The sequence below is a fragment of the Acomys minous genome (genome assembly GCF_964271855.1).
Source record: "Acomys minous genome assembly, chromosome: 2".
In the NCBI taxonomy this organism is placed as follows: domain Eukaryota; kingdom Metazoa; phylum Chordata; class Mammalia; order Rodentia; family Muridae; genus Acomys; species Acomys minous.
The window spans coordinates 70932324-70960150 of NC_140484.1; the positions used below are offsets into that span (position 1 = coordinate 70932324).

The 27827-nt window shown below is 48.1% G+C and overlaps 1 protein-coding gene and 1 pseudogene across 6 annotated transcripts in view; one reads left to right on the forward strand and one right to left on the reverse strand.

Annotated features, from left to right (window-relative positions):
- The window catches only part of LOC311587596 (integrin alpha-M-like), a 67552-nt gene that overhangs the window by 22379 nt on the left and 17346 nt on the right, over positions 1-27827 (reverse strand). The window contains exons 3-17 of one of the 5 annotated variants that reach the window (XM_084764614.1): positions 22350-22437; positions 21342-21428; positions 19236-19341; positions 15497-15600; positions 13789-13859; positions 13517-13634; positions 9591-9721; positions 9135-9280; positions 8014-8167; positions 6577-6727; positions 5773-5846; positions 5476-5605; positions 5051-5193; positions 3463-3603; positions 3171-3383 (exon numbers count right to left, since the gene is read on the reverse strand). In XM_084764614.1, coding sequence (XP_084620740.1) covers positions 3171-3383; positions 3463-3603; positions 5051-5193; positions 5476-5605; positions 5773-5846; positions 6577-6727; positions 8014-8167; positions 9135-9280; positions 9591-9721; positions 13517-13634; positions 13789-13859; positions 15497-15600; positions 19236-19341; positions 21342-21428; positions 22350-22368 — 1788 coding nt within the window. In that variant the 5' untranslated portion in view covers positions 22369-22437. Of the gene's footprint in view, positions 1-3170; positions 3384-3462; positions 3604-5050; positions 5194-5475; positions 5606-5772; positions 5847-6576; positions 6728-8013; positions 8168-9134; positions 9281-9590; positions 9722-13516; positions 13635-13788; positions 13860-15496; positions 15601-19235; positions 19342-21341; positions 21535-22349; positions 22438-27827 lie in introns of those variants that run through there. The other 4 variants (XM_084764615.1, XM_084764613.1, XM_084764612.1 and 1 more) reach the window with 4 other exon arrangements.
- Positions 15999-16661, forward strand: LOC311587780 (small ribosomal subunit protein eS8-like; annotated as a pseudogene). Its single transcript has one exon. The product of its transcript is annotated as a small ribosomal subunit protein eS8-like (transcript).

The window sequence follows — 27827 nt, forward strand, 5'->3', positions numbered from 1 at the left end:
CTGGTGGTCCTGGGTTCTGTAAGAAAGCAGGCTGAGCAAGCCATGGGGAGCAAGCAAGTAAGCAGCACCCCTCCATGGCCTCTGCCTCAGCTCCTGCCTCCAGGTTCCTGCCCTGCTTGAGTTCCTGTCCTGACTTCCTGCAGTGATGGATTATGATCTGGAAGTGTCAGCTGAATTAACTCTTTCCTCCCCAACTTGCTTTTTGGTCATGGTGTTTCATCACAGCAATAGACACCTGACTAAGACACACACCATTCACAGAAGCCAAGAGATGGAATGACCTGCATGTACAATGGCTGATGACAAGTCACCCCGACAGCGACACTTTCTATAGTGGAATACAACTCCCCCCTCATAAAGAAGGAAGACCTGGCATTTGTGCCAATAGGAATTGACTTAGAAGACATTATTCTACATAAAATAAGTCAGACACAAAAGGTCAAATCATTCCACTGCAGGGAGTTGTCTGAAATAATCAAACCACATAAGCACAGCAGAGAGTGACAGTCTCCCAGTATCACAAAACTCAAAGAGGAGGCAAAATGGAGGGTTGCCGACCAATGCCCAGAAGCAGCTAGAGCAAGTCAGGTGTGAGAGAGCGCGTGTCAAGTCTGCTAAGAGGGGAGGTCTAGTATTTGAGTAGTTTTACCATAATATATATTTTTTTTTAAATAAAGGAAAATGTGAGACTGGAAAAGACCAGAGCCCAGGTACCACATGTCGTCAGCTTGCTGTAGTGGGAGAGAGAACACAAGATGGGTGAGGCGGGCCAAGAACGCAAGGACTCCACAGGCAGGGAATCCGTGTGGCAGTGACAGAGTCACTGAGGAGAGGACCGTTTCTGGGGCCAGAATTCAGGATGAGTCCTTTCAAGACCCATTACAAAAGGAAGATCCTGGGTTCACCTGTTTAAAAGCTATCGCTAGCCAAGCATGGTGGCTCTCAACTCCAATCCCCACACCCAGAACCCAGAGGCTGGAAATCACCAGCCTGGGCTACACAGCTGAGCTGGAGGCCAGCCTGGGCTACACAGTAAGATGCCTAACTTCTACTAAGACGTTTGAAATGGGGCTAGGGAGACAGAGGGTTGGTGCACAAGTGTGAGGGCCGAAGTTCAGACTCCTAGCACTCACACACCAAGGCAGAACACATCTGTAATGCCTGTGCTGGGGCAGAGGGAGACAGGTGGGTTCTGAGAGCTCGCTGGCTAGCCACTGTAGCTGGACCAGGAAGCTCCAGGTTCAGTGAGAGTCCCTTAAAAGAAAAAGTGGATGGCTGACCCTTGAGACTGCTCAGCAGGTAACAGTACCTGCTGCCAAACCCAACGACCTGAGTTCAATCCCCGAGGACCACACATTGTTCTGCAACCCCCTTGTGCAATTTTTAAAAAAGACTTATTTATTATTTATACAGTATTCTGCCCACACGCGTGCCTGCCCACCACAAGAAGGCACCAGATCTCATTACAGGTGGTTATGAGCCACCGTGTGGTTGCTGGGAATTGAACTCGGGACCTTTGGAACAACAGATGGTGCTCTTAACCTCTGAGCCATCTCTCCAGCCCTCCACATGCAATTTTAAAAATTCAATTTATACACCCTCACTGAGGCTCCAGAAATATTATGGGAGAGGAGGCTAGAAAGGGTTTAAGAACCAGAAAATAAAAAGGAAAGCTATGAAATGCCATCTTCTGGGCATGGTACATACATTCCCATAATGAATTCAATATGAATAATGTGTGCCAAGCCCTGAGCCCAAACAAGAACGGGACTGTCAAGAGTCACTCGCCAATGAGGAAGGGGCTCAAGAGGACCTGCCATGCCCCTACTGAACAAGTAGCCACTGAGAGAGTCTGGGAACTACAGACTTACTGCTGTCAGATGAGTAACCAACCATTGGTGAGCCCACCAGGTCACATGGATAGCCCTGGCTAACCTCAGTGAGATTCAAGTCAACACAAAAACTCATGATTATGTCTATGTTGGGAGAAAAGAGGGTTAGTAAAAGACAAGGGAAGATGGGGGCAAGAGAATTCAGAACATGTATGAAAACGTGAAAAAAAAAGAAAGAAATTTAATGTGTGGCCTAGAGAGATGGCTCAGAACTTAAAAGCAGTTACTGCTCTTGCAGAGGACCTGAGTTGGATTCCTGGCCCCCACGTCAGGCGGCTTACAACAGCTCCAGGGGACCCACTGCCCCCTGACCTCAGTGGGTACTTGCAGGCATGTGGTGCACATAAACTCATACAGGCAGACATGCATACGTATAAATAAAAATAATAAATCGGTAAAATAAAATTCAATTTTTAAAACATCAGAAATATGAAGAGAGGGGCTGGGCATAGTGATGCATGCCTCTAATCCCAGTACTTTGAAGGCAGAAGCAGGAGGATCTTTATGAGTTTGAGGCTAGCCTGGTCTACATAGTACATCCCAGGTCAGCCAAGGCTACATACGTAGTGAGACCCTGTCTCAATTGGGGGCGGGGGAGGGGGAGGGTGGCAGAATAAAGTGGAGAAATGATTAAAAAGAGCATCCCGCCATCAGACTCTGACCTCCACATCACTCTCCTGGCACACAAACACACACGTGCGCGCGCGCACACACACACACACACACACACACACACACACACACACACACACACACACACACATGCAATCCATACAGACTTTTAATGTAGCAACAGGAGAATTTTAAGCCAAACTCAGAAGTCTCATCAAAAGCCCAGGATCAATGGGGTCCTATATGTCTGCGTTTCCCATGGGGTAGGATCTCCAGTACTAACATTGGAACCGATCTGGGGAGAACAGAGCTCCTGGTCACTCAGCCAGAGCTGAGATTCCAGAAGGGCGCAGCACAAGGTACAGCAGCTACCACACATGTCTTCGTCTGATCTAACTGCGGTTCCCCAGCCAGTGCTCAACGGTTAACATGCTCACACCTGCAGCTTGCCGTCCACGGCCCCAGGCCTCAGCTATACAGTTGAGAGTGGATGCGCCGAAGCACCGCCTACCATTACAGAGAATTCATCTAAATGGGGCATCCGTGAAGGGTGTGTCGCTGTTCGCAAGGTTCCGGAAGGAGTGAAGGAAAACTGATGCGGTCAAATCAGCGACTCCGATCACATGAGCATGCGCAAGGTCGGGGGGGGGGGGGGCGGAGTCTCACCTGGCTGTGGGAGGCGCTGATGCTGACTTCCGACGCTCCGTGGAAAATGTAGACCGCACCCTGATTATCCTGCTCTCCCGGGGCCCCGATGGCCACGTCTGTCAGCTTGTCCCCGTTCACGTCTCCCAGCACTGTCAGAGCTGCCCCAAAACGACCCCAGGGATGGCCCTGCTCACCATGGAGAATAGCCTCGCAGCGCCACCGTGCCCTCTGCTGAAGAGACACCCTGTCAGAACCCAAAACCCTGGCAACCTTCCGTCTCACACCCAGTCCCACCCAGCCCATGACTCACCCCCCTTGGCAAGGGACACACTGACACCTGGCCGCCTCGGGTCTGCGCATAATAATGAGGGGCCCCGATGAGGATCAAGTTTGTGTTGTCATCCCCGTCCATGTCCACAGAACAGAGGGAGGCCCCGAAGTAAGAGCCAATCTGAAAGAGACAGGGCAAAGATCGCATAGTCCTTTCCACTATGAAGAGTCTGGGCTATGACGGAGTCCACAGGCAGACATGGTCTGTCAGCACTTAGAAGGCAGAGGCAGGAGTTCACGGCCTGGGTAGGGATCTGTCCTAAGACTCGTCTGAAAGGAAGAGGGGGCAGAATGAGATCGTGCCTACTGGGGGGAAGCTTTTGGAGAAGATAAGACTTTCTATACGATTTGTGGCAGTTTGAAAAAGAATGGCCCCATAGGCTCATATATTTGAAGACTTAGTCACCACGGAAAGGGGCTCTTGGATAGGATTGGAAGGACTAGGATGTGTGGCTTTGATGGAGGAAAAGTACCAGTGGAGGTGGGTTTTGAGGTCTTCTACACACACACACACACACACACACACACACACACACACACACACACACACACACACACACACACCAAGACAGAGTTTCTCTATGTGAACAGCCCTCGCTATTCTGGAACTTGCTTTCTAGACCAGGCTGGCCTCAAACTCGCAGAGATTTGGCTGTCTCTCGCTTTTGGGATTAAAGCCAAGTGCCACCATGCTCAGCGGGTTTTGAAGTTTTCTAAAGCCCATGCCTGGTCCAGTATTCCTCTCTTTCTCAGTTACTGCTCTCAGGGACAGGCAAGCCACCATGTTCCCCACCGTGATGAGAGTGAACCAAAACTCTGAAACTATAAGCCAGCCGCCCACCCCCACCCCCCATTAAATGCTTTCTTTTATAAGAGCTGCCTTGATTTTGGTGTCTTCACAGCAACAAAATGACTAAGACATGATTCGTGATACATTTTGAGAGAGAGAGAGAGTGAAGGAAAGAGAGAGGGGAGAGGAGGAGAGGGAGGGTGAGAGAGAGAGAGAGAGAGAGAGAATGTTAAGGATGAAATTCAGTACTTCAGGCATACTAGGCAACTGGTCTACCACTGAGCTGTGTCTCACTGAATACACTGTTAACTAGAGAAGTGTATTATAAAGTCAGTGGGCTCAGCTTTTTTATGTGGGGTCTAGACATCAAATTCATGTCTTAAGTATCTCTCCATGCCACCCATAGATGTGGAATTATTTCAGTGTTTTAACATCTAATGTTTCTATATTGGTTACATCTTGGGTGAATGCCAGAAACAGGTAGTCATAGAAAGCGCTATATAAGTCAGATATTAACTGTATTTAAATAATTTGTTAATTGTAATTAATAAACATTGCTGGAAATGCTGAGGCTAGGACAGGAATATAGCTCAGTGATAAAGCACTCACCTGGCATGTAAGCAAGCCTGGGTGGGCACAACATTCTCCTATGCAAAGCTGAGCTGGGACTCTAACATAAAGCCCTCCACAGATGGGCACACATGGCACCGGTCTGTCCTCGAATCTCTCCGTTCCTGGATGCCTCTGCATGTTTACACTTCACACGCCCCACACTTACCTGGCTGCCCTGGATATTAGCGTGGGACTCCCAGGCACCAGAGTCCTGCCTGAACATCACCACCAGGCCAGTGTGCTGATATCGAGGTGCCCCTAAAACCAGGCTTTGGCTCCTGCTCCTCGTGATGACTGCAGAAGCATAACCTAGAGAGAATGTTTTAATAGGCCAAGTGTTTTCCATCGCAGACCCGCCCCCGCCCCCTTTCCACCGTGAAAAACTATTCTTAACTAGGGCAATAGATCAGCCCCATGCCTAATGTGCTGGGGTAACTATTATGACCACAACAAAAATTAGATGTAGATTTTTAAAAAAAGAATCATTATAGCTACCCAAAGGGCCAACTAAAGATCCAATAGCACCCATGTCAGTGGAGTGACATAACATCCTGACCCCTTCCTAGAATAACTTCTGCCCTCCTCACTTACCCAAGTAAGCATCCTTCATGTCTGAATCCACTCTGGTTGTGTTGATGAAGGTGACTTGATCCTTTGATGTGTGCAGGAAGGCGCCGCCTGCCCAGTCAAAGCTCCCCACAGAGCCTAGCAAAGGGCCATTCTGGGGGAGAGAACAAAACAGGACTGAGAGAAGAAAGAGAGGACCAGTGAAACCCACCAAAAAGCCTCCCCATGAGAACCCACTGTGGAGAGAAGCCCCAAACCCCTGCACCCCTTCTTTCCTTTTGTGCCCCACCTTTACCCCCAGTTTAATGCAGGACCACTCACAGAAGTGATGGCAGCACTGAAGCCTTCTTGAGACATCTCATGCTCAAAGGAGCTGCTACTTCCTGTCTGAGTGCCTGGAAGGAAGAAAATGTTCTATGTTAAGGTGAGCAGAAAAGCCTGGACCAAAGACCCAAAAGCTCGTTGCCAGAGAAAGGGAGGCTCCAGTGTTGACCTGCACACACATGCACCTTATGTGGATGGCAGCCCTTCAGCTACTGCTGCTTTTCTCAATGAAGAACGGGGTCCTCGAGGTATCTGACCTTCCAACTTTTTCACAGAAGTTGGAGATCCAGCTTACATATGAAATGACCTAATTTGGTCAGGTGTTGTAGCACATATATGTAATCCCAGCATTTGAGAGGCTGAGGCAAGAGGATTACCAAGAGTTCAAGGTCATCCTGGGCTATAAGGGAAGATTCTATCTCAAAAACAAATCCCAAGAAGAAGGAGGAGGAGGAGAAGGAGGAAGAGGAGGAAGAGGAGGAGGAGGAGGAGGAGAAGAAGAAGAGCAGGAGGAGGAGGAAGAGAAGGAGGAGGATGAAATTCTCTAATGTGTAGATGTATTTGATAAATATGTTGGACATTTCTATGTACCACACACTATTTTAGACTGAGGAGACATGACGGCAAGCCAAACAATGCTCATAACACACATTTTTGGAAAAATATTGAACAGTATTTGAATCCACTGTGGTAGCCTAGATTTGATAATTGGAGACAAAAATCTTATCTTTGCTAGAGAAGAGCTGGTGCTGGGGTACAGACGCTAAGGGGGAGCTGCTGGCCTGCACCGGCCTGGCTCACCCTCAATCGCGAAGATCTTTTCCTGAAGCTGATTCTGAATGGTGGTCAGGGCTTCAAAGTTGTTCACCCGGAACACGTGATCGCCAGCTGGCTTAGATGCAATGGTGTCAAGCTCTCTGCGGGACTCAGATTTGATGAAGGCATCTCCTACCTGTTGCCAAAGAGCAAAAGCGACACTGTGTATTCTCTGAAAGTAGCAGTACCATGTAGCGAAGAAAATTCCTTGATGAACGAATAGGAAACGTTTTCTGTCAAACAAAGAGGTCAGTACAGAACACCTCAGAACAGGGCTGCTGGGGACAATTGGGCAGATCCTACACAGCATACAGAGCAATTTGGTATCCAGATGGTCGTCCATTTGTTATGTCATCCCCTCCTGTAGGGAGCTGACATCTCCCCAGCAAAAGAGAATCCTTCTCACTTATTTTGCTTTTAATTCTCTCCCCTCCCCCGACCCCCGTGTGTGTGTGTGTGTGTGTGTGTGTGTGTGTGTGTGTGTGTGTGTGTGTAAGAGAGACTGAGTGTATGTCCGTGTCTATGTTTATGTGTCTGTGCATATGTCGTGGGGGGTGGGCAGAAGTACTGGACCACTTGGAGCTGGAGTTACTAGCTTTTCTGAGCCACCTGACCTAGGTGCTAGGAAGCGAACACTGCTTCTCTCACATTGAGCCTTCTCTCCAGCCCCAAGAGAATCCTTTTCTATATGTGAAGGTCCTTCTCACATACCACGCTATAGATTCATGACACCTTTTTCTATGTTGTCCATGGTCACACTGGCGAGCCTTACATTTTGGCCTCTTCCTGTGCATAAGCCTTTTCCCCAAATTTTACCACACCCACGTACGAGTCTTGGTGGGATATCCTGCCCCACTCACTCTCTCTGTGTCAGCCCACGATTGTTACCAAGTGTGACCAAGAATAGAAGCTTGTAGAAAGCACCTGCAGCATCTACTTCCTTTCCTCTCTGTCTTTATCATAAGGGTATCCCTAGGTGGGGTCGCCAGAGAATGAGGCCCAGGGAGCAGTAGAGCTAAGTTTCTCTACTTGTTCCCAGCAAGGCCATCTGGCCCAAGCAGACAAACATAGCTCATCCAGGAGAGGAGAGGAGGGAAGAAAGGCAAGGTCAGCAGAGCCACCCACTAGCCTGCAGCTAACAGCGGCTATTTAAGTAAGCCTTGCTGGCCAAACTAACTACAAGCTGACTTATATTGATCGCTGACCTGAGGATCACCTTTACATGTACAGTATTATTGTGACGTAGATCTGTGGCAGCAGTGTGTGTGGCCACGTAGATCTGTGGCAGCAGTGTGTGTGGCCTAGCAGTAGCCCTTGCCTTCTTTTAATTTTACCAACATTTGCACACTGAAGACAGAACACATCCGTAGAAAAATCACCAATCTCCACAGAAGTACCATACCCAATATCTACATTTCCTACCCCAATAACATAGCGGATGACCCCTGCTCTTTCTGCCTCAGGGATGACATCCTCATAATTCAAGGGATCCCCATATTTTTCTCCATCTGTGATGACAACGAGGATCTTCAGGGCATTCTCCCGGGCCCCACTGTTTTTATGAAACAGTTCTCTTCTGTACAGAAAAGAAAATGACAGAAACAAAAGTAGAGACAGAGATGCCATCAGCATTTGCCATGAATCAGCAAAAGAGTCGCCATCGCAGGTGCTGAGCTCTGTCTAGGTGGAGCCATCTCCCTTTGAGTTTGAGTGGTTCTGTTTCTATGTTTTGGACACAGAGTCTTGCTGGACCTCAAATTGGTGATCCCCCTGCCTCTTCCTCCTGAATTACAGTTATGCACCACCACACACAGGCTCCTCATTACTGTTAAATATAGAGGGGAAAAAAATGTAAAGAAATAGACCTCCTTGGTCCATCATCAAATCTCACCCAGAATACTATACATGCTTTCTAGCTCATTTCCCTGCACTTGTGGGGTGTGTGTGTGTGTGTGTATGTCACACCTCAGCAGTTGTCTACCTTGTCTTGAGACAGGGTCTCTCACTGGCCTGGGACTCACTTATTACTGGGCTAGCCAGCAAGCTCCAGGGATCCTCCTTGGGATTATACGTGAATTGTCCCACGTATCTGGCTTTTCTGCATGGGCTCTGGGGATGGGGTGAGCTCAGGTCTTTATGATTGCATTACAAGCCCTTTACTAACTTTATTAACCAAACCCTCAGCTTCCTACACTTCAAGCCCACACTCACCTCTGTATACATACCCAAAACAGAGCCATCTTAGAAAAAACTGTAACAGAGACACAACGGAATGCCTCCCACCTGCTTAAAATTCCTGGTCTGCCCTGAGCCACATGCACACCCAGAACAGTTTCAGCCCTTCTTTCCAGCTGTGCTCTTAATGCCTCTTTTAGCTGTCAACTTTAACTGCAACCTATGTTTACATGAACATTCCTCAAATAGTTTTGCCCTCTGGAAACCGCTTCACCCAGTCCCTGTCTGAGGAGCTCCCCTGACCCTTCCCAGTCCAGCTGTAAGTACCATCGCCTCCTCCAATCAACAGCAAAGATGAAGGGACTCACACTACCATCCGGATCCCTGTGGCGGTACACGTTGTTCCATCCAGCTGACTTATCTTGCTCACGTGAAATCTTGGGTCAGGGTTCTTCTTGAAATCATTGAAGGTGAAGTGTTTCCGAAAGCGATTAGAGTACTGCATCAAAGAGAACTAGAAAGAGGGCACACACACATGCTTTACACCCCAGAAAGTGCCCATCACCCCAACAACGGCCCTACACATCTTTTGACAGTACTAGAGCTCAGCAAGAACGACATGTGGATTCCATTCCACAGGGGTAGCCTCTATCAATTACTCAGGACCACTACTGGACAGGAACCAAAGGAATGCTGAGACTGCAGCAAGCACTGCAGAACAGAGCGTGAGAAAGCAACACGGTCATCAGTTTACCAAATCCTACACTTTTGTAATGTAAGAACAGTGACAGCCTTGCCACCATGAATCTGTCATCAGCCCTCACCAAGGTTTTAGACGTTTTGAACTTGTCCATCACAGTTGAGACAAACTCCTTCATTTTTTGAAATTCTGTGGCCTTGATGCTACCAGAGCCATCAATCAAGAAGACAATGTCACTCTCTTGCTGAGGACATCCTAGGCCAGAGGGAAAAAGAATACAAATTAGTTATGTAATTAGAAATGTCATCTTTGAATATCAGCTCTCGTCTGGACAGTGAAGGGGAGAAGGGTAAAAAAATAAGAAGAAGAAGGAGGAGGAGGAAAGAAAGGAAGGAAGGAAGGAAGGAAGGAAAAGAAATCCTGATTTTGCACCAAGAAAAATAAACATGGACAAATATCCTACACATCTTCAAGATGGGTGACCAGAAGCCTTTGGTAGCCAGCACAATTAAAACCAACTACATTTGTATGAAAGTAACTGGAGGGGGGGGGGGGGTACCAGAACACATCAAGGGAGTAGCAGTGACCCTAGAGAGGACAGAAACCCAGCCTGGCCACAGAGGGTCTACACCTGGTTTCCAAAGCCAAGATCAGTGCCAAACCAATAGAGGCTTCTCCCTATGACAGGAGGAAGCTTTGCAAGAGAGTACCAACATCTCTCAGCACCTTAAATATGTACAGTCCTCATCAGTGGGGATCTCGGCATCCCTCATAGGCACAAAGCCCAGCCAAGGGAGCCGCCTGGAATCCACATGGCTGTGCTCCCCCGGAAAAGCCAACACTGCATCTGCTCCAACAATGCCATCACATCTTAGAACCACAGACACCATCTCTGTGTGTCCTGCTCTAGGGATGGGTAACCATGGTACCTTCCTACCACTGGGGTCAGAGGCTACCCATCCAACTACCATATACTCTTTGGGCTCAGGTTACTGTGGAGCTGACTTGGTTATTGTACTGTTGCTGTGAAGGGACATCATGGCCAAATCAGTTTATAAAAGAAAGGCATTTTAATTGGATGCTTGTTTACAGCTTCATGGGGCTAATTCCTGACCATCACGGGCGGGCAGGTATGGCGCTTGAGCAGTAGCTAAGAACTTACCTTCTAATCTGAAGACAGCAGGCAGAGAGGGAATGAGACTGGGCCTGGCATGGGCTTTCAAAACCTCAAAGCCTGCCTCCAGTGATGTACCCACCCTAAAGGCCACACCTCCTAGTCTTTCCTAAACAGCCCACCAACTGGGAACCAACCATTCAAATATATGAGCTTGCAGGATCCAGCCCCATTCAAACCACCCTAGGAACCATCCCGTTTACCATTCTCTGAAAAAGCCAAGGCAACAGCCCAGGAGGAGCAGTGGAATTCACGTCTTCTGAGTTCAAGGCCAGCCAGTGAGTTCCAGAGCAGCCAGGGCTATGTAGAGGGACCCTGTTTCCAGGGAGAGAGAGAGAGAGAGAGAGAGAGAGAGACAGACAGACAGACAGACAGACAGACAGACACAGACACACACACAGACACAGACACAGACACAGACACAGACACAGACACAGAGAAGAAATTATAAAAGAAGAAAAAACTGCCTGCCTTTTGCAGTACAGCCAGCTTGAAGCTACCCAGCCCTGTGGGAAAGCAGCTTGAAATGATTATTCAACCCCTCACATTCTCCATCTGCAAATGCCTAGGGGATGGGAGTCTATTAGGCAGCCACCCAGCCCCGTCCTGCGACTGCAGTAAACTTGTATGCTCCCTATCATGGTCTGCATGAGAGCAGCCCCCATAGGCTCATAGGCTTGAATGTTTGGTCAGCAGGGAGTGGCACCATTTCAAAGGGTTAGGAGGTGTGGCCTTGTTGGAAGGAAGTGTGTCTCTGGGGGATGGGCTTTGAGATTTCCAAAGTCCATGCCAAACCCAGAGTCATTCTCTGTCTCTCTCTCTCTCTCTCTGTCTCTGTCTCTTTCTCTGTCTCTGTCTCTCTATCTGTCTCTGTCTCTGTCTCTGTCTCTGTCTCTCTCTCTCTCTCTCTCTCTCTCTCTCTCTCTCTCTCTCTCTCTCTTTCCCAGCTGAATAGAATGTAGTTCTCAGCTACTCCTCGTGCACTGGTTTGGCCTGCCTGCGCCATGCTTCCCACCATGATGATAATGAATTGTAAGCCAGCCCTGTAATGGGAGTTTTGGTTGCTTTGGAAACTCAGTTATGTGATATAAATAGTAGAGAACCCTGAGAGAGAACGTGTGGCCTGGGCTGGTGGCATGGAGCGTGTAGCAGTATGGAGAGGCAAAGACTGACAGTATGGCGGACAGAGAAAAAAAACGTTTCAATGCAGCAGCTCAGAGCAGACTGCTTGCTGTGTTTGCTGTTGAGGGGGATTGATATTGCCCCAAAAGAACCCAAGTGACCCTAAATAGCTGGGACAAGTAAAGGGGTCTGTGTCCCTCTTTCCCCACTAACCTCCTTTCTCTCTTACCTAGGGTTAAGGAGTTGGTGGAAGGTAGGTAAAGGCTTCAAGACCCCCAAATAAAATAGAGCTTAAAGACAAATGTCAACAGAGCCCCAATTTAAAGCTTTGTTTTATAAGTCGCCCTGGTCATGGTGTCCCTTCACAGTGATAGAACACTGACAGTCCCCTCCACTGTGTAGCTGAAGATGACCCTGAACACAAGGTCCTCCTTCCTCCTCCTCCCAAGTGTTAGGTACACAGGGACAGGCCATTACACTTAGCTGAGCGGAACTTTTTTTTTTTTAACTTACTTCAAAGGAATAGAATATGACAGGGGTACTGAGATGCTAATTCTGAAAAAGCAGAAAACAATTCTGTTCCGTCTTCCGCCTTCTCTCCCCCTCCTCTCCTCCCCCCTCCCTCCCCTTTTCCCCTGTCCCCCATCATTCATCTACCTTGTCCATCCCCTCCTCCCCTATGACCCCTCCTTTTATGCCTCAGCCGGTGTTTGAGGAAACCACGTGGCAAACAACTGAGAGAGACCCCCAGCCTACTGCCCATGAGGAGCAGAGCCCGTCAGCTCAGAAGGCACAGACACGAGCTTGGAGTAGGACTACACCCCAGGCAAGACTTCAAAGGAAGCAGAATCCCATGGTTAAACAACTCCACCTCAGTCTCCCAAGAGACTCAGAAGTAAAGCCTAAGCCAAGACAAAATTCTTGACTTATAGAACATTTGAGATGGTAAATTAATTTTTTTAAAAATAAAAACCAGTTTGAAACTGCTGTTTGTTAGGTAACAATAGGCACAGGGCACGTGAAACACACTAGGCAGTGTGCTTGTTTTCATGCAGAAGGAAGGACAGGATAAGGAAAAAAAACCAAGCAAGTTGAGTCTATATGAGATGTCAAAGGAGGGTGTTATGATAAGGACTGATGGTGTGATGATTCGAAGGCCCACAGAGCACAGAGGAGAGACGACTTCAAACAACTTTATTGATTTACTTATCTTAGACAGGGTCCTGCTATGTAGCCCAGACCAGCCTCAAACCCATGGCACTCCTGCCTCAGCCTCCTGGCGCTGGCATCACAAGGAAGTGCCACCATGAGTAGCTTTCCAAGGAGATGATATTTAATCAAGAATGACAATAACGGATGATCAGATGAGAGTTGAGAAAGAAGTCCCCCAGGATAGTGCGCTGAGGACAGCTTGGTAAAAGTCTTGGAGAAGAGAGGCAGTGGGAGGCTCTGAACCATAGTGGCTGAGGCAGAGTGGGTTGGGAAGGAAGCTGGAGAAGCAAGCAGGATCTACACCATCAATAACACTAAGGACTATGGCTGGGCAACTCCAGCAATTGCTCCAAGGAAGCCGAGTGGCTTGGTCTCCTTCTCCCAGGAGTGACTGGCTAGTGCACTTCCCTTAACTTCTCTCCAAGAGACCCAGGGTTTCTAATCTCCCTGTACTCAGATGCGCGCGCGCGCCCCCCTCCCAATGAGCACCCACCATCTCAGCCCCCTCCCCCATTGCCAAGTCTCTGCAGAAAGGCACCTACCTCTAAGAGCCTCTGGGAACTGCTGGGGCGGCCTCTGCAGGTTGGACCCAAATAGGTAGCACAAACCATTCACGTATGTGTTCTCCCTGCAGTTTTGGTGCACAGTGGGGCCACAGGCCTGAGGGCAAAGCAGAAGTAAGAGGCTGCTCACCCCCTGCACCCGGCTCCTGCCTCCCATTGAAGCGCCTCCACCCTCCGCAAGACCTCCAGCCCAGCATCCCAGGTCTCCCATTTCTCTCCTCAAGACCTTCTTCTGATGGAAGGCAACTTACCAGCAGCTGGGGAGGGACTGCTGAAGCAGCCAGGGACAGGCCCAAGGACATATTCACAGCCTCTGGGGGCACTGAAAAGACAGATATATGCATAGTTGTGCCCTCAGGGAGAAGAGAAGTTGTGAAACAGTCAGGCAGGGACATGGCAGGTGTGGACACCCATGTTCAATGTCTTCCTCACAATAGCCAGGCACAGATGCCAGTCAAAAGATGACTGGATAAAGAGGTTGCAGTCTACACAATGGACTCTTATCCAGACACAAAGAAGAACGAAATTATGTTCCTTGTATAGAAGTGGATGGGACTGAGTAAGATAAGATTTAAAATGCAGGAGACTATTAGGATCACAGGTCAGCAGGAAGAGCCAGGGGAGATTAGAGAGGGTAGCGAGGGCAAAAGGATTGAAATATATTATACACAACGTCAGCCAGGCATGGCGAAGAACATTTTTAATCCCAGTTGCTGGGAGGCAGAGGCAGGAAGGTCTCTGCACATCTGAGGCCAGCCTGGTCCTCATAGCAAGTTCCAAGACCCTGTCTCATAAAGAAAAAAGAAAAAAGAAAGAAAGAAAGAAAGAAAGAAAGAAAGAAAGAAAGGATGAAAAAGAAACTGTCGTAAAAAAAAGCCCAACTTCAGGGATGATGGAGGTGTGACCCTGTTGGTAGAGTGTGACCTAGCATACAGAAAGCATAAGGCCACCTGTGGTGAAGCCATCACTTGGGAAGGAAGCAGGAAGATCAGGAGTCAAAGGCCATTGCTGGCTACAAAGCAAGCTTGAGGCTATCTTGGGTCAAGAGACTTTGCAGAGAGGGGAGGGGAAGGGAAGAGAGAGGCCGAGGAGGACAGAGAGAGGATTCTCCTCTTATATGACATGATATATGCTACTCATGTCTATCTGGGGACAGGCCAGATGGCTGCCTCAGTCCATGAAGTTGTCACCATGAAAGCACAAGGACCTGAGTTCAGATCCCCAGAGCCCATGTGATAAAGAAGGTGTGTGGTCATGTCATCCAACCCCAGTGCTGGAAGGGCAGAGACAGAAGCACCCTTGAAATCCGTTGGCCAGATGGCTCAGCAGCACCTACATAGCAGCTCACAACTGTCTGTAACTCCAGTTCCAAGGACCCTTGACACGCTCGTGTGGCCTCCCTGGGCACCAGAAGTGCATATGGCACATATACATTCATGGAGGCAAATACTCAGATATAACATAAATAGAAGAAGAGGAAGAAGAGGAGGAGGAGGAGGAGGAGGAGGAAGAAGAAGAAGAAGAAGAAGAAGAAGAAGAAGAAGAAGAAGAAGAAGAGAAATTCATTGCCCAGAAAGCCTTGCCAAATCAATGAATTCCTGACTCAAAATAAGCAAGATAGAGTGCAGCCAGGGATGAAACGGATGCTGACCCTGACCACAAGCTGCACCCAGGGCATGTGCACCTACAGACACATGTGCACACACCACACACACATATAAAAATTTAAATATTAATTGTTTTAGCAAAAAAGAGCTGCAAAGAGTCACGTCAGCCTGGAAGACCCAGGATAGACTATGAGGAAGGAGCACAGAGGGGTGGCCTGAGGGGTCTATAGCCAAGGCAGAGGCTGGGGAGCCAGGTGCTCCCTGCCCCGCCAAAGAAGCACAGAAGCTTGACACACCAGGTGTGTTCACAGGTAGACTCCATTCAGGAGTCAAAGGGAGAGTCAAGACTCACCTTGCAAGCGGATGGGCTCACACTTGCTTGTGCTGACATCACACTCATAGAGGCCACCTGTCTGGTTAACAGCCTTTGCCTCCTGGGGGGCTGCAACAACCACTCTGTAGGAAGAGGATAATAAAGAACATTCTGAAGGCAGGGAGAGGAGGCTACAGATGCAGAGAGAAGTAAGGTTCCTGAACTCCCACAGATAGGAAGAAACAGCAAAGAAAAAATGAAAAAAAAAATTAAATCCTAGAATGGGAAGGCTCTTTCTAAGAATAACATAAAACTCTGAGGGAGTTTTTCAAAAATGGGTTTAAGAAAACAGCACATAAAGTTAGGATGGAAAAGGGATGGAGTAATAGGGGAGCATGGGAGAGCAGGCGCTAAGAGGTGGGTTTGCTCAAAAGACATTACACACGTAAGCAATTCTCAAACCAAAATAAATGGGTATTTTGAACATATAACCATTTTAATAAATGTATAGATGTGACAATGATTAAAAACAAAGCCAAGCCAGCGCCGAGCGATGGGCATCTCTCGGGACAACTGGCACGAGGGCTGCAAGACCGGGGGTAAGAGAAAGCCGTACCACAAGAAGCGGAAGTGTGAGCTAGGACGGCCGCTGCCAGCACTAAGATTGGCCTCATCGCACCCACACAGTCCGAGTTCGAGGAGGCAGTAAGAAGTACCGTGCCCTGAGACTGGATGTGGGGAGCTTCTCCTGGGGCTCTGAGTGTTGTACTCGTAAAACAAGGATCATTGATGCTGTCTACAATGCATCCAATAACGAGCTTGTGCGCACCAAGACCCTGGTGAAGAACCGCATCGTGGCTCATCGACAGCACCCAGCCCCGCAGTGGGACGAGTCCCACTACGCGCTGCCCCTGGGCCGCAAGAAGGGGGCCAAGCTGACTCCTGAGGAGGAAGAGATTTTAAACAAAAAACGATCAAGGAAAATTCAGAAGAAATACGATGAGAGGAAAAAAGAATGCCAAAATCAGCAGTCTTCTGGAGGAGCAGTTCCAGCAGGGCAAGCTTCTTGCCTGTACTGCCTCAAGACCAGTGTGACAGAGCAGATGCCCATGTGCTAGAGGGCAAGGAGCTGGAGTTCTATCTGAGGAAGATCAAAGCCCGGAAAGGCAAATAAACCATTCCTAGCTCATGTAAAAAACAAAAACACACACAAAAAAACCAAAGCCAAAAGATAAATGACAATCTGGGAAAGGGAGACTTGCAACTTACACCCCAGGTTGCCTTCCTCCTCTGGTCTTCCTGCAAACCAGGAAGTGGAAGAGTTGAAAAAGGGGGGGGGGGGAAGCATCAACAGAAAAGGGTCGGCTGTGGAACAAGTGCTCTGGGCCCAGAATGGCCACTGCCGTCTTGAACTCCCAGCAGCTGGAATGATCAGAAGAGAACAGAAAGAGACTGACCCCATCAGTGCTCCAATTGGAGAGGAGAGAGGGGCTCGCAAGCCCTTTAAGAGTTAGTCGGAAGAAAGATCCTCTGGCTCCTGCTCCTGTGGGTAACCCTTTAAGCAATCCCAGTTAAAGTCATTGGCCCACAGAGCTAGACATGGACAGAATCATTCTTTAGTCTCTGGTTAGTGTCCTCTCTGCAGCGAACATATATTTGATCACATCTTTCCGGAAAAAGTCACACAACAAAAAACACCTCCCATAAAAAGAGAAAACCAGCTGGTGAGATGGCACCAATGGTGAAGGTGCCTTGCCACACAAACGTGAAACGTGAAGACCTCAGCTCAGTCCCCAGGTCCCATGACGGAAGGAGAGAACTGACTTCCAAAAGTGATCCTCTGACCTCCATATGTGTGCCATATCTCTCTCTCTTTCTCTCTCTCTCTCTCTCTCTCTCTCTCTCTCTCTCTCTCTCTCTCTCTCTCTCTCTCACACACACACACACACACACACACACATTGTACATGCATACACTACTAGGAGGTCAGATTGCACAGTCTGAAAATATCAAGCCACATCCCCCCAGAAGCTCCCCTGTGGTGAGAATTTTGGAATTTTGGTTTCTATAAAAACACAGAAATAGTATAAGAATATGGTTTTGTTTTAATCCCAGGTGTGGGGCGATGGGGCTGCTCCTATGATTTGCTCTGTGCCTTTGGCAGAGGCTTGGTTTTTCCAGCTGCAGATAATTTCTGCAATTGTGTTTGAAATTCTGGGAGCTTTTCAGAAGTTTATAAATTCTAGGGCCCTGAGAGGTGTGGTGGGTTGTTGGTGGGTGTTTGCAGTTTGCTAAGCAGTTGTGCACAAAGAAGAAAACAAGTAGATATCCTGGAAAATGAATATCAAACTTGCCCCCCAAGAACTCTACGTCCCTAATCAGCAGGAAGTAGTCTAACGATGATGTCACCGCTTTCCAACCCCTGACTTTATTCAGGGATCTCTTTCCTTTACACTCTATGCTTTTTTTCTCTCATATCTAGTATTAGGGGGTTCAAAGGGAGGAAGAAAAGGAGTGGAGAAGGGTGAAAGAAGACTCCACAAAGGAGTGAAAGTCCAGCTACACCCACTCCCAGGGACAGAGGGAGGAAGACTTCTGTGCGTGTGATATTACTGCTAATTTATGCCGTACTTGGCACCTGGCACCTGTTCTGCTCATCACACATGCCACCTCACACCAAACCACGTGCTGCAAAACTTTCCATCATCTCCTGAAAAGCTATAAAAGCCGAGCATTTTTCTTTGGGTCCTCAGGATTTCTTCCAGCTTCCCTCTGGGACTCTCCCCATGGTCCTGTCATGGTGGCCATCACTATCTCTTACTTTCTCTCTCTCTCTCTCTCTCTCTCTCTCTCTCTCTCTCTCTCTCTCTCTCTCTCTTTTTTTAAGATAGTGTCTCACTATGTCACTCTGGCTGTCCTAGAACTCATTATGTAGACCAGGCTGGTCTCAATCTCACACTAGGCTAAGATTTGTTTAAAGTGTATGTGTGTGTGTGTGTGTCTGTCTGTCTGTGTGTCTGTGTGAAGTATATGCATGTGAGTTCAGTGTTCATGGAGGCTAGAGGTACCAGGTCCCCTGGCCACTCCTTTTTTCTATCCAACATATATATTCTTCTTCTTCTTCTTCTTCTGCTGCTGCTGCTGCTGCTGCTGCTGCTGCTGCTGCCGCTGCTGCTGCTTTTTCTTTTTCTTCTTCTTCTTCTTCTTCTTCTTCTTCTTCTTCTTCTTCTTCTTCTTTTAAAAATAAGACAACTCCAACAAGTAGCTCTGACTTCCACACAAGCATGCTGTGGCACGCGCACGCACACACGCGCACACACACACTAAAAAAATAGTCTCAGAAGTATTTACAGTAATAACCTGGAAGTAGGCCATAATTTGAACAAAGCTCATACTGCAGCTTGAGGACAGGATTTGGGCAGCAGCGGAGGCAGCTATGAAGACAGATTAAAAATCCTTCCTGAAGAACCACAGAAGGAAGCTGTCAGGGGCCCCTCCTAGGAAGGGAAGTACAAGGAGTAAGAAAGATTTTTTTTTTTAATCCCAACTTTCTTGGATCTTGTGAATTTGAACTCCTGAAACCTCATTACTAATTCAAAACAGAAAAAGCAGCCAAGAGAGCAGAGGGCTGCAGCTCAGTGGCAGGGCATTGGCAAGCCTTGGACTCCATCCCCAGAAAAGAAAGCAAAGTGGGGGGAGGGGGCAATCAATAAGGAAACTCTTTCTCTCCCCACCCTACCCCCGGCTTTTAGACCAAAGGCTCCCCTGAAGCCTTTACCGGGATTCACCAAGCTGGACCACACTCTGCCCGAAGCCTCTTGCAGTCTCTCGGAAGATCATGGGATGTTCCGTGTCCAGATTGAATCCATGACATAGGCCCAGCACTGGAAGGATAACAAGGAAACGAGAGTCCAAGAGGAGCCAGCACTGTTAAGAGGACAGCACACCTCTCCACGGGACCGTTCCTGCCCACACTCACTGAAACTGACAGCCCGGGCAGGGCTTCACGGGCGTGGGGTCTGCCTGTTGTGGTACTGTGAGACAGTGGTGCACATAGAGCAGCCTGGCCTGGAGCACTAGAGTGTAACTGATTACGAGACCTCCTGATCTTCCTGCCACCCGTCCTACCTCCCAGACGCTGGGGGTGCAGGGGTGGCCACCACACTGCCCTCGTTCACTATTTCCACAGAAGTTAAGCAGAACCCAGCACTGGGGAGGCAAAAGACTCACTAGTGTGTTCCAGACTAGTCAGGACTGCCTGGCAAGACCATGGAGGAAAGTGGTGGTGGTGGTGGTGGTGGTTTAGAGTCAGGGTTCCTCTGTGTGTTCCCTGGCTGTCCTGGAACTAGCTCTGTAGACCAGGCTGGCTTTGAACTCATAGAGATCCACCTGTCTCTGACCCCTGAGTGCTGGGATTAAAGGGATGTTCCATGGCACCTGCACTGCTTGAGGGAAAGCTTTTCAAGACAGAGTCTCACCTATTCTAGGCTGGCTCTGAATTCCTTGTGTAGATGAAGATAATCTTAAACTCCTGATTCTCCCCACCCTCCACCCCACACCCATTCCCTACTCCCCACCCTCCACCCCACACCCCCACACCCCACTCCCCACCTCCCCATCCCCCACACCCCACTCCCCACCCCCACACCTCACACCCCACACCCCGCACCCCTATGCAGGGAATCACAGGTGTTTATCTGGCCCTAGGAATCAAATTTAGAGTTTCATAAATGCTAGGCAAGCCCCAGGCCTCATCCCTACCAAGTTTTCATCAAGGAAATTCAAGCTGTAATCAGTTAGGACAATTTCTGAGAGACAGGCTTGTTCGCGGTTCACTTAACCGGGGAGTTCACTCAGCAACCTCTGTCGCTGATGAGTGACAGAGGTCCGTCTTTCAAAAGAATAGCCACATTTAACCCATTGCCAAAGGCGCTGAGTCAGGCTCGAGGGTCCACGGGAGCCTTTCATGGGCTATAACGTAACCCCGTCTAAGCCCACAGCGGCCTCTTCCCCGCCCCTTTCACAACCACAATGATTTACACAACCAAGACCTTTAGGTTAGAAATTTTCCTTCCTATGCAACTCTCAGGCAGCCCCTTCCCTTCTTGACTCACTCCCTACAAAAAAAAGCGACATAAAAGGAAACAAACTCAAACCCCCTTTTGATTTATCGGTCATTCAACAAACACCCACGCCAGGTGCTGGATAGCTAGAACTTGGGACTAAGTAGAAATGCTAAGTGGAGCGCAGGAGGAAACACACCGGCTGTGCCCCACGGTGCTGTCCTGGCAGCTCTCGGCCTCAGTGGCCTCCTCTACGCAGAGCCGATGGGTTGAGTCCTTCAACGCAGGCTTCCCTGGCCGGTCCTCTTGTCTCCCTCTCCTCTTTTTCTTCTTGAATCATTCATCCTTCCCGACCGCCCTTTGCCTCTCCCCACCACCTCCTTCCTGTTCTCTGACCTTCTTTCGCTCTACTTGTAGCCCCAAAGATCCCCGCCTCTCTTTCTGATGGCCCCCTCTGACTTCCACTGGCAAAACACCCATACCCCCTAACACAAATTAATAATAATAATAATAATAATAATAATAATAATAATAATAATAATAGAAATTAAACGAATCTCTCTTTTTTTTTTAAGAAATAGTCAAGAATTGGTCCAGCAATGTGGCTTAGTTGGTAAAGGGGCTTGCCACTAAGCACTGACTGCCTGAGTTCCATCCTTAGTACCTCACATTCACTAAAGCCCTTTGCCTCTTCCCACCTTCCCTGTCCTATGACCGTCCTCTCCACTCTTAGGCCCAAAAGAATCCCTCCTTCCCACCCTGAGGCGCCCCCCACAACCCCTTCTCCTCACCCTGACGATCCCCCAAATACCCTGACATACCTGTTACCAGAAGAACTTTAAAAGTCATGACTGAAAGCAACGAGAGTCTGGAAGTGTGAACTGTGGGGTTGCAGCACTGCAGACACACTTTGAGGAAGCCACGAAGGCCAGCAGGGGTAAAAATAGAGAAGTAAGAGGCAAAAGCTATGAGAGATTCAAAGAGGGCGGAGGCTCCGCAAGCACCCATTTGGTACTGATTTCCCTCTGGGAGAGGTCAATTTTTTTTTTTTTTAAAGCTAGGAAGACAGCCGAGCGGTGGTGGCGCACACCTTTAATCCCAGCACTTGGGAGACAGAGGCAGGTGGATCACCGTGAGTTCGAGGCCAGCCTGGTCTACAAAGTGAGTCCAGGATATCCAAGGCTACACAGAGAAACCTTGTCTCAAAAAACCAAAAAAAAAAAAAAAAAAAAAAAAAAAAAAGCTAGGAAGCCGGCTCAGGCTCAGCGTTTAGGACCAGGCTGCTCTCACAGGGGACCCATATCTGGTTCTCACATGGAGGCTTAAAATCATCTCTAACTCCAGGCCATGGGATCCAATGCCCCCTTTGGCACTGAATGCACGTGGTACACAGACATGCATGCAGGTAAAACACCCACACACGTAAGATAAAATGAATAAATCTTGTTTTAAAAGCAATAGCCATGAGTTGGCCCAGCAAGGTGGCTCAGTTGGTAAAGGGGCTTGCCGCTAAGCACTGAATGAGTTCCATCCCCAGTATCCACACGGCTGAAGGAAAGAACCAACTCCTACAAGCTGGTACATGCCCACCCATACCCACCCCAAGAGTGAAGAAACTATCAACTTAGGATCTCATTAAGAGCCATACATCCAAGACATAGCTTGGTGTTCTATATAGTTCGTGAAAGTTTTGGAAAATAACTTGAAGTTATTTACACACAATGGAATTGAAGGATGACATTCGTGAGATATTCAGCCATTGCTGCCTTGTTGGACATGCAGAACATTCCAGAGTCTCATTCTTAAAAACAGTGGTTTCTCATACTTACCTGGCAGGGTAGACACCATGGTCAGGAAGGTGGTTTTCCCAGGGCGAGGCTCACCTGCCCCAGCTCCGCGGGGTTTTCAAACGGGAACCTGGAAAGGGGTGCGGCAGTGAGAGAGGGTAGGAGACACAAGAAACCGGGCAAGTCTGGATTCTGATCAAATCTCTTTTATTGAAAAATTTCACAGGGTTTTTATAGGCATGGCGGCATGGGTATTTGCGTAAGCTGGGGTTGCTATGGATGCCTAATTGTGAGATGCTCCAGGAGGTGTCTACTTTTACAGCTGCTATGATCACAGAAGAGGGAGAAATTCCAGAGAGAGAGGGAAGTTGTAAAAGATCTGGTTAGTCAGGAAAAAGTTCCCGGACCTGCTGCTGGCGGGGAGCTGGCCTTTATCTGGTTTTACCAGTAGTCTTACTGGAAAAGCTAGTTTATAGCCAGAAAGGAGTAGCTCTTATTGTGAGCTCGGGGGTCTTAAAATGACCGTCCCCCACACTCACCCATTGCACTTGGGGCACGCGGTCCCCTGAGATTTCCCCAAATCCAGGATAATTGACTGTTTAATTTGTGGTAGGGGGGATCTGAATTCACACTGTGTTAGGATTCTGCATCAGTTTGCCTACCTGTGATGTCACTGCTTACCTGCCATGGGGGCGGGGCCCTGCCCTGGGTCATATAAAAGAACAGATCGTCCACGTGGCGCTTCCCCCCCTCTCTCTCCCTCCCTCCCTCTCTCCCTCCCTCCCTCTCCCTCACTCCCTCCCTCTCTATCTCTCTGCCCCCTTTCCTTCTCCCCCCATGCCCATTTAATAAACTCTGTATAAAGTAATATCTACCTGGTACCTTGTGTTCTATCATCCACTTTAATCTTTAAATTTTTATATATTTAACACTCTCCCCTGGTCAAATTAAATTAAAAAAAATTTTTTAAGTGGTTTCTTTACTCTTTGGGGTTTTTTTGTTTGTTTGCTTGTTTGTTTTTCTTTTGATTTGTTTACATCTATTTATTTGGGGTGTGTATGTGTGTGTGAATGCTTTTATGTTTCAATGTGTAAGTATGAATGAAGGTCAGAGTACAACTAGTTGGGGTCAGGTTCTCTTTTTCCATCATGTGGGGCCTCAGGGATCAAATTCAGGCCATCAGGCTTAGTGGCAAGTACCTTTACCCACACAGTGCGCACTGATGATGTGCCCAGGCACACACTGATGTGCCCGGCTTTCTTCATTCCTAGTTCTATTTTCAATATCCAGATGGAAATAGATGTTTGCCTGCTTAGAAAAAAAATTGTGTACACTTTGTTTCACACTTTGTTAAGTGTCTGCTACACAAGTATGAACATTAGAGGTGGGTTTCCCAGAACCCATGTGAAATCTAGGCATGATGACACACACCTGTAACCCAGGCACTGAGGACAGTCACAGGCAGACCCTTGGATCTCATTGGCCAACCAGTTTGGCTGATCAATGAGAGTCCACATTCAGTGTGTTCCCCCCCCCCCCGCCAAAAAAAAATATATATATATATGGAGAATGATGGAGGAAGACACCTGACAACTGTAATCTCCAATCTAAGCATGAAAACACACACATGTATGTACGCAAACACACATACATGTGCACACCCACACAAATACATGCATACATCATATATACACATATACACACAAAATTAAAATGTAAGGTGGCACACATCTGTAATCTAAGCATCCAGAGGCTGATGCAGGAGGATTCCCACAAATTTAAGGTCAACCTGGGATACAAATTAAGACAGTGTCTCAAAAAAACAAAAACAAAAGCAATAAATACCCCAGTGGGTGGCCTGACACCTATGTCCATAAGGGAAGAGCTAATTGAACTTGAGATTATTTCTGGCAAAGAAGGGCATGAAGTTAGAAGGGTGTCTGAGCTTGGGGGCTATCACTATGATGAGACACCATGACCAAAAACAACTTAGAGGAAAGGGTTTATTTGGCTTACACTTCCACAGCACTGTTCGTCATGGATGGAAGTTGGGACAGGACAGGAACTGAAACAGGGCAGGAACCTGAAGGCAGGAGCTGATGCTGAGGCCATGGAGGGGCACTGCTTATGGGCTTGCTCCCCATGGCTTGCTCAGCCTGCTTCCTTATAGAACTCAGGACCACCATATCAGGGATGGCACCTCCCATAATGAGCCAGGCCCTCCCCTCTAGATCACTAATTTTAAGAAAATTAGTGGATCTAATGGAGACATTTTCCTCAATTGAGATTTCTCTTCTCAGGTGTCTCTGGCTGACATAAAACTAGCCAGTACAATGGGTGACAGGGCAGAGAGGTTGGACAAGGCGACTGTAGATGGATTTGATCAAAATACATTGCACAAATGTATACATTTTCAAAGAATAAACAATATTGGCTTGAAAACAAAAATTAAATACAAATGAATGGATAAATGCTAATATCGTCATCTCAGAGACAGTGAGTTACTAACACGTGAGGTTATCAGTTACTTCCTCGCAAACCACTCCAAAACTTAACACAGCACTTTATTTCATGGGTAATGTACTGTGGTGGGTTGTTATTGTTGTGATGGCTTCTGGGGCTCCTGGCTCACAGTTCCCACTGAAGTATCTCATGCGACTGCAATCAGATCATGACTACTGCTGCAGCTATCCAAACACCCTTAAGCTGGCCTTCCAAGGTGAGTCATGCACACAGCTGAGTGTTGGCGCTGGCTGCAGACTAAGGCTGGTGCTGTCGGCTGCAGCATCTCTCCATGTGGCTTGAGTTTCTCCCAGAATGTTCCAAAGTCACTGCCACCAGGTTCTATTCACTAAGTGGCTACAGAGATTCTCCGTGTTCACGGCGAGCAGCAGTGCTTCTCAACTATGTGCCCAAGGATCTGTGACCAGCCTTCATCTGCCAGGGGAAGAGATTTTCATTTTCCTCCACACAGTTTTTATTTCAGAAATATTGGGGTCATGAGCCAGGAGTGGTCACGTGGAAAGGCAGAGGCAGTAGGTGAGTCTTTGTTTTGGTTTTTCGAGACAAGGTTTCTCTGAGTAACCTTGGCTGTCCTGGACTCGCTTTGTACACCAGACTGGCGTCGCACTCACAGCAATTCACCTGCCAGAGTGCTGAGATTAAAGGCATCTTTAGGAGTTCAAAGCCAGCCTGGCCTCATAGAAAATTCTAGGTCAACTAGCACTACATAGTGAGACCCTAACTCAAAATAGAAAAAAAAATTATTGGGATTTTTTTTTTTTTTTTTTTTTTTCAGATGTGAGGGATGATTGCAACAGGCCACGTCGGTCTCAACCTTGTAATCCTCCTGTTTCATCCTCCAAAGTGCTAGGATTATAGCTGTGGCCTTGAGAGAGGTTGGGGGGGGGGGGAGGCAGGGAACCCTTATAGCCAGAGAGAAAAAACTGTAGTTGATTTAAACTGACAAAAGTGAAACTATTATTAGCAGCTAAGGGCTGAGGGAAAGAAGAACAAAAGCCCAAAGACGCAAAGGAGAAGTTACCTACGGGATGTGAGTTGGGGGGTGTGGGAACAAACACCCGACAGAAACTGCTTGGAAAGAAGACCTTTATTTACTCAACGCTTCAGAGGTTCCAAACTCCATTGTTACTTGGCTCTGTGTGTCTGGACCCTGGTAAGGTTACACATCACGGCAGGAGTGTGTGGCAGAGAACACACTTCCCTTCTCAGCAAACCCTAGGAAGACTGGAGACCAGACACAAGCTTCAGAGTCCCACCCCAGTGCCATGGCGAATCTGTGCCTGTCGATTTGACGGCATCTGGAATCAATCGGCCTAGAGGCATAACTTGTAGGTGCATCTCTGAGGAAACTTCCAGAAAAGACAAATTGAAAGAAACGTCCCCTCTGGGTATACAGCTCCTTGTGATGGGTGTCGCAGATAGAAGAGGTTGGAGGGAGAAGGCATTGCTCGCCCACCTGCCTCTTCATCTTACTGGTGGACATGGCAGTCATCTGCTGTGGCTGTCCTTCGCTGGCATCAGACTCCAGCATCTACTGAGGACCGCAAAATTCCCCCGGCAGCTTCAAGTTCTTGGCCTCACAGGTGTGTACAAACAGGTGGTGTCGGTCTACCCGAACCCTGTCATTAGTGCTGCTCCTCCAGACAACCCTAACCCTGACACCCAAAGGTAACCTACTTTTGCCAAACAGACCCCACTTCCTTCAGCCTCCAGACCTTTCCAAAGTAGGCCACAAACTAGAGACCAACCATCCAGCACTTGAATGCGGGCAGAGGGAGGAACATGGACCATTTCACATCTGAGCCATTAACAAGGAGTAAGTTAATAATGAGATGGGTTGATTTTGATTTTTAAAAAATCTTTTCCATTCTGGCCACTGCAAGGGGCTATTCTAACTCAGCATCTAAACCTCTTCTAGGATAAGCAGAAGCTAAGCGTCCACTGACTGCAAAGATCTAGAACAAGTCTCAGCACAGCTCTCCAGTCCAGAGTGTTTCTCAGTGGCCCACTGTCCTAGTGGCATTTCTGTTGCCGTGATAAAACACATGACCAAAGGCAGCTGTGAGGGGTTTTGTTTTACTTTAAAATTCCAGGTGACAGACAGTCCATCGTTTTGGGAGAGTCAAGCTGCTCTCACATCACATCCACGATCAAGAGGAGAGAGAAAATGCACCAGCTGCCTGCTGGCATTCCTTCTCACGTACACAGTCCCAGGCCCAGATGGGGGAAGAAAAAAAAAACCACACACACACACACACACACACACACACACACACACACACACACACACACACAAAACAGTGCTGCCCACAAAGGGCTGCTTGTTTCACATCACTTAGCAGTCAAGATAATCACCCACAGGCCAGATGTTCCCACAGCCCTTCACCTGAGGCTTTCTGACCCTGTGGTTCTGGGTTGTGGCACGCTAACATCTAAAAGCAACCATCACAGAGGCCTATAAAATAAGAGAAGAAAGTACGAGGAGATTTGTTGAGAAGATTTCCCTCCCCCAACCCCACCCCCAGTGGGAGAGGAAGGGGGATGAGAGCCAAGACTAAGGGTTGAAAATGACTAAAATTCATTATATATGAACACGAAGTTGTCAAACACTACAGTAATAAAGTACATGAAGCGCAGGGGAGGACCCTGCCCCTGCCCCGCCCCCCATTGAGCTGAGTGTCAGCATTTGTGTCCCTCGGCTTCCTGGCTGTGGGTGTGACCTAGCCACTCTCCTGCTCCACAACCATTCCTTTCCTAACATTACTCACTGCAACCTCAAACTGTGACCAAAATAAACGGTTCCCTCCTTATGTTGCTTTGTCAGACACTTGTTACAGTCATGAGAAGGATTATTTAGTGGAGCAAGGCCAACTGATCTGTGCCGGGATCAATGAAGAAAATGCCATCCCTTCTCAACTGCTAATTGTTGTAGTCCCTCCAGCAAGGGTAGTGTCTCATGGGCCCACTTTTCCCGACTAGTGCTACTCTGCGGACCAT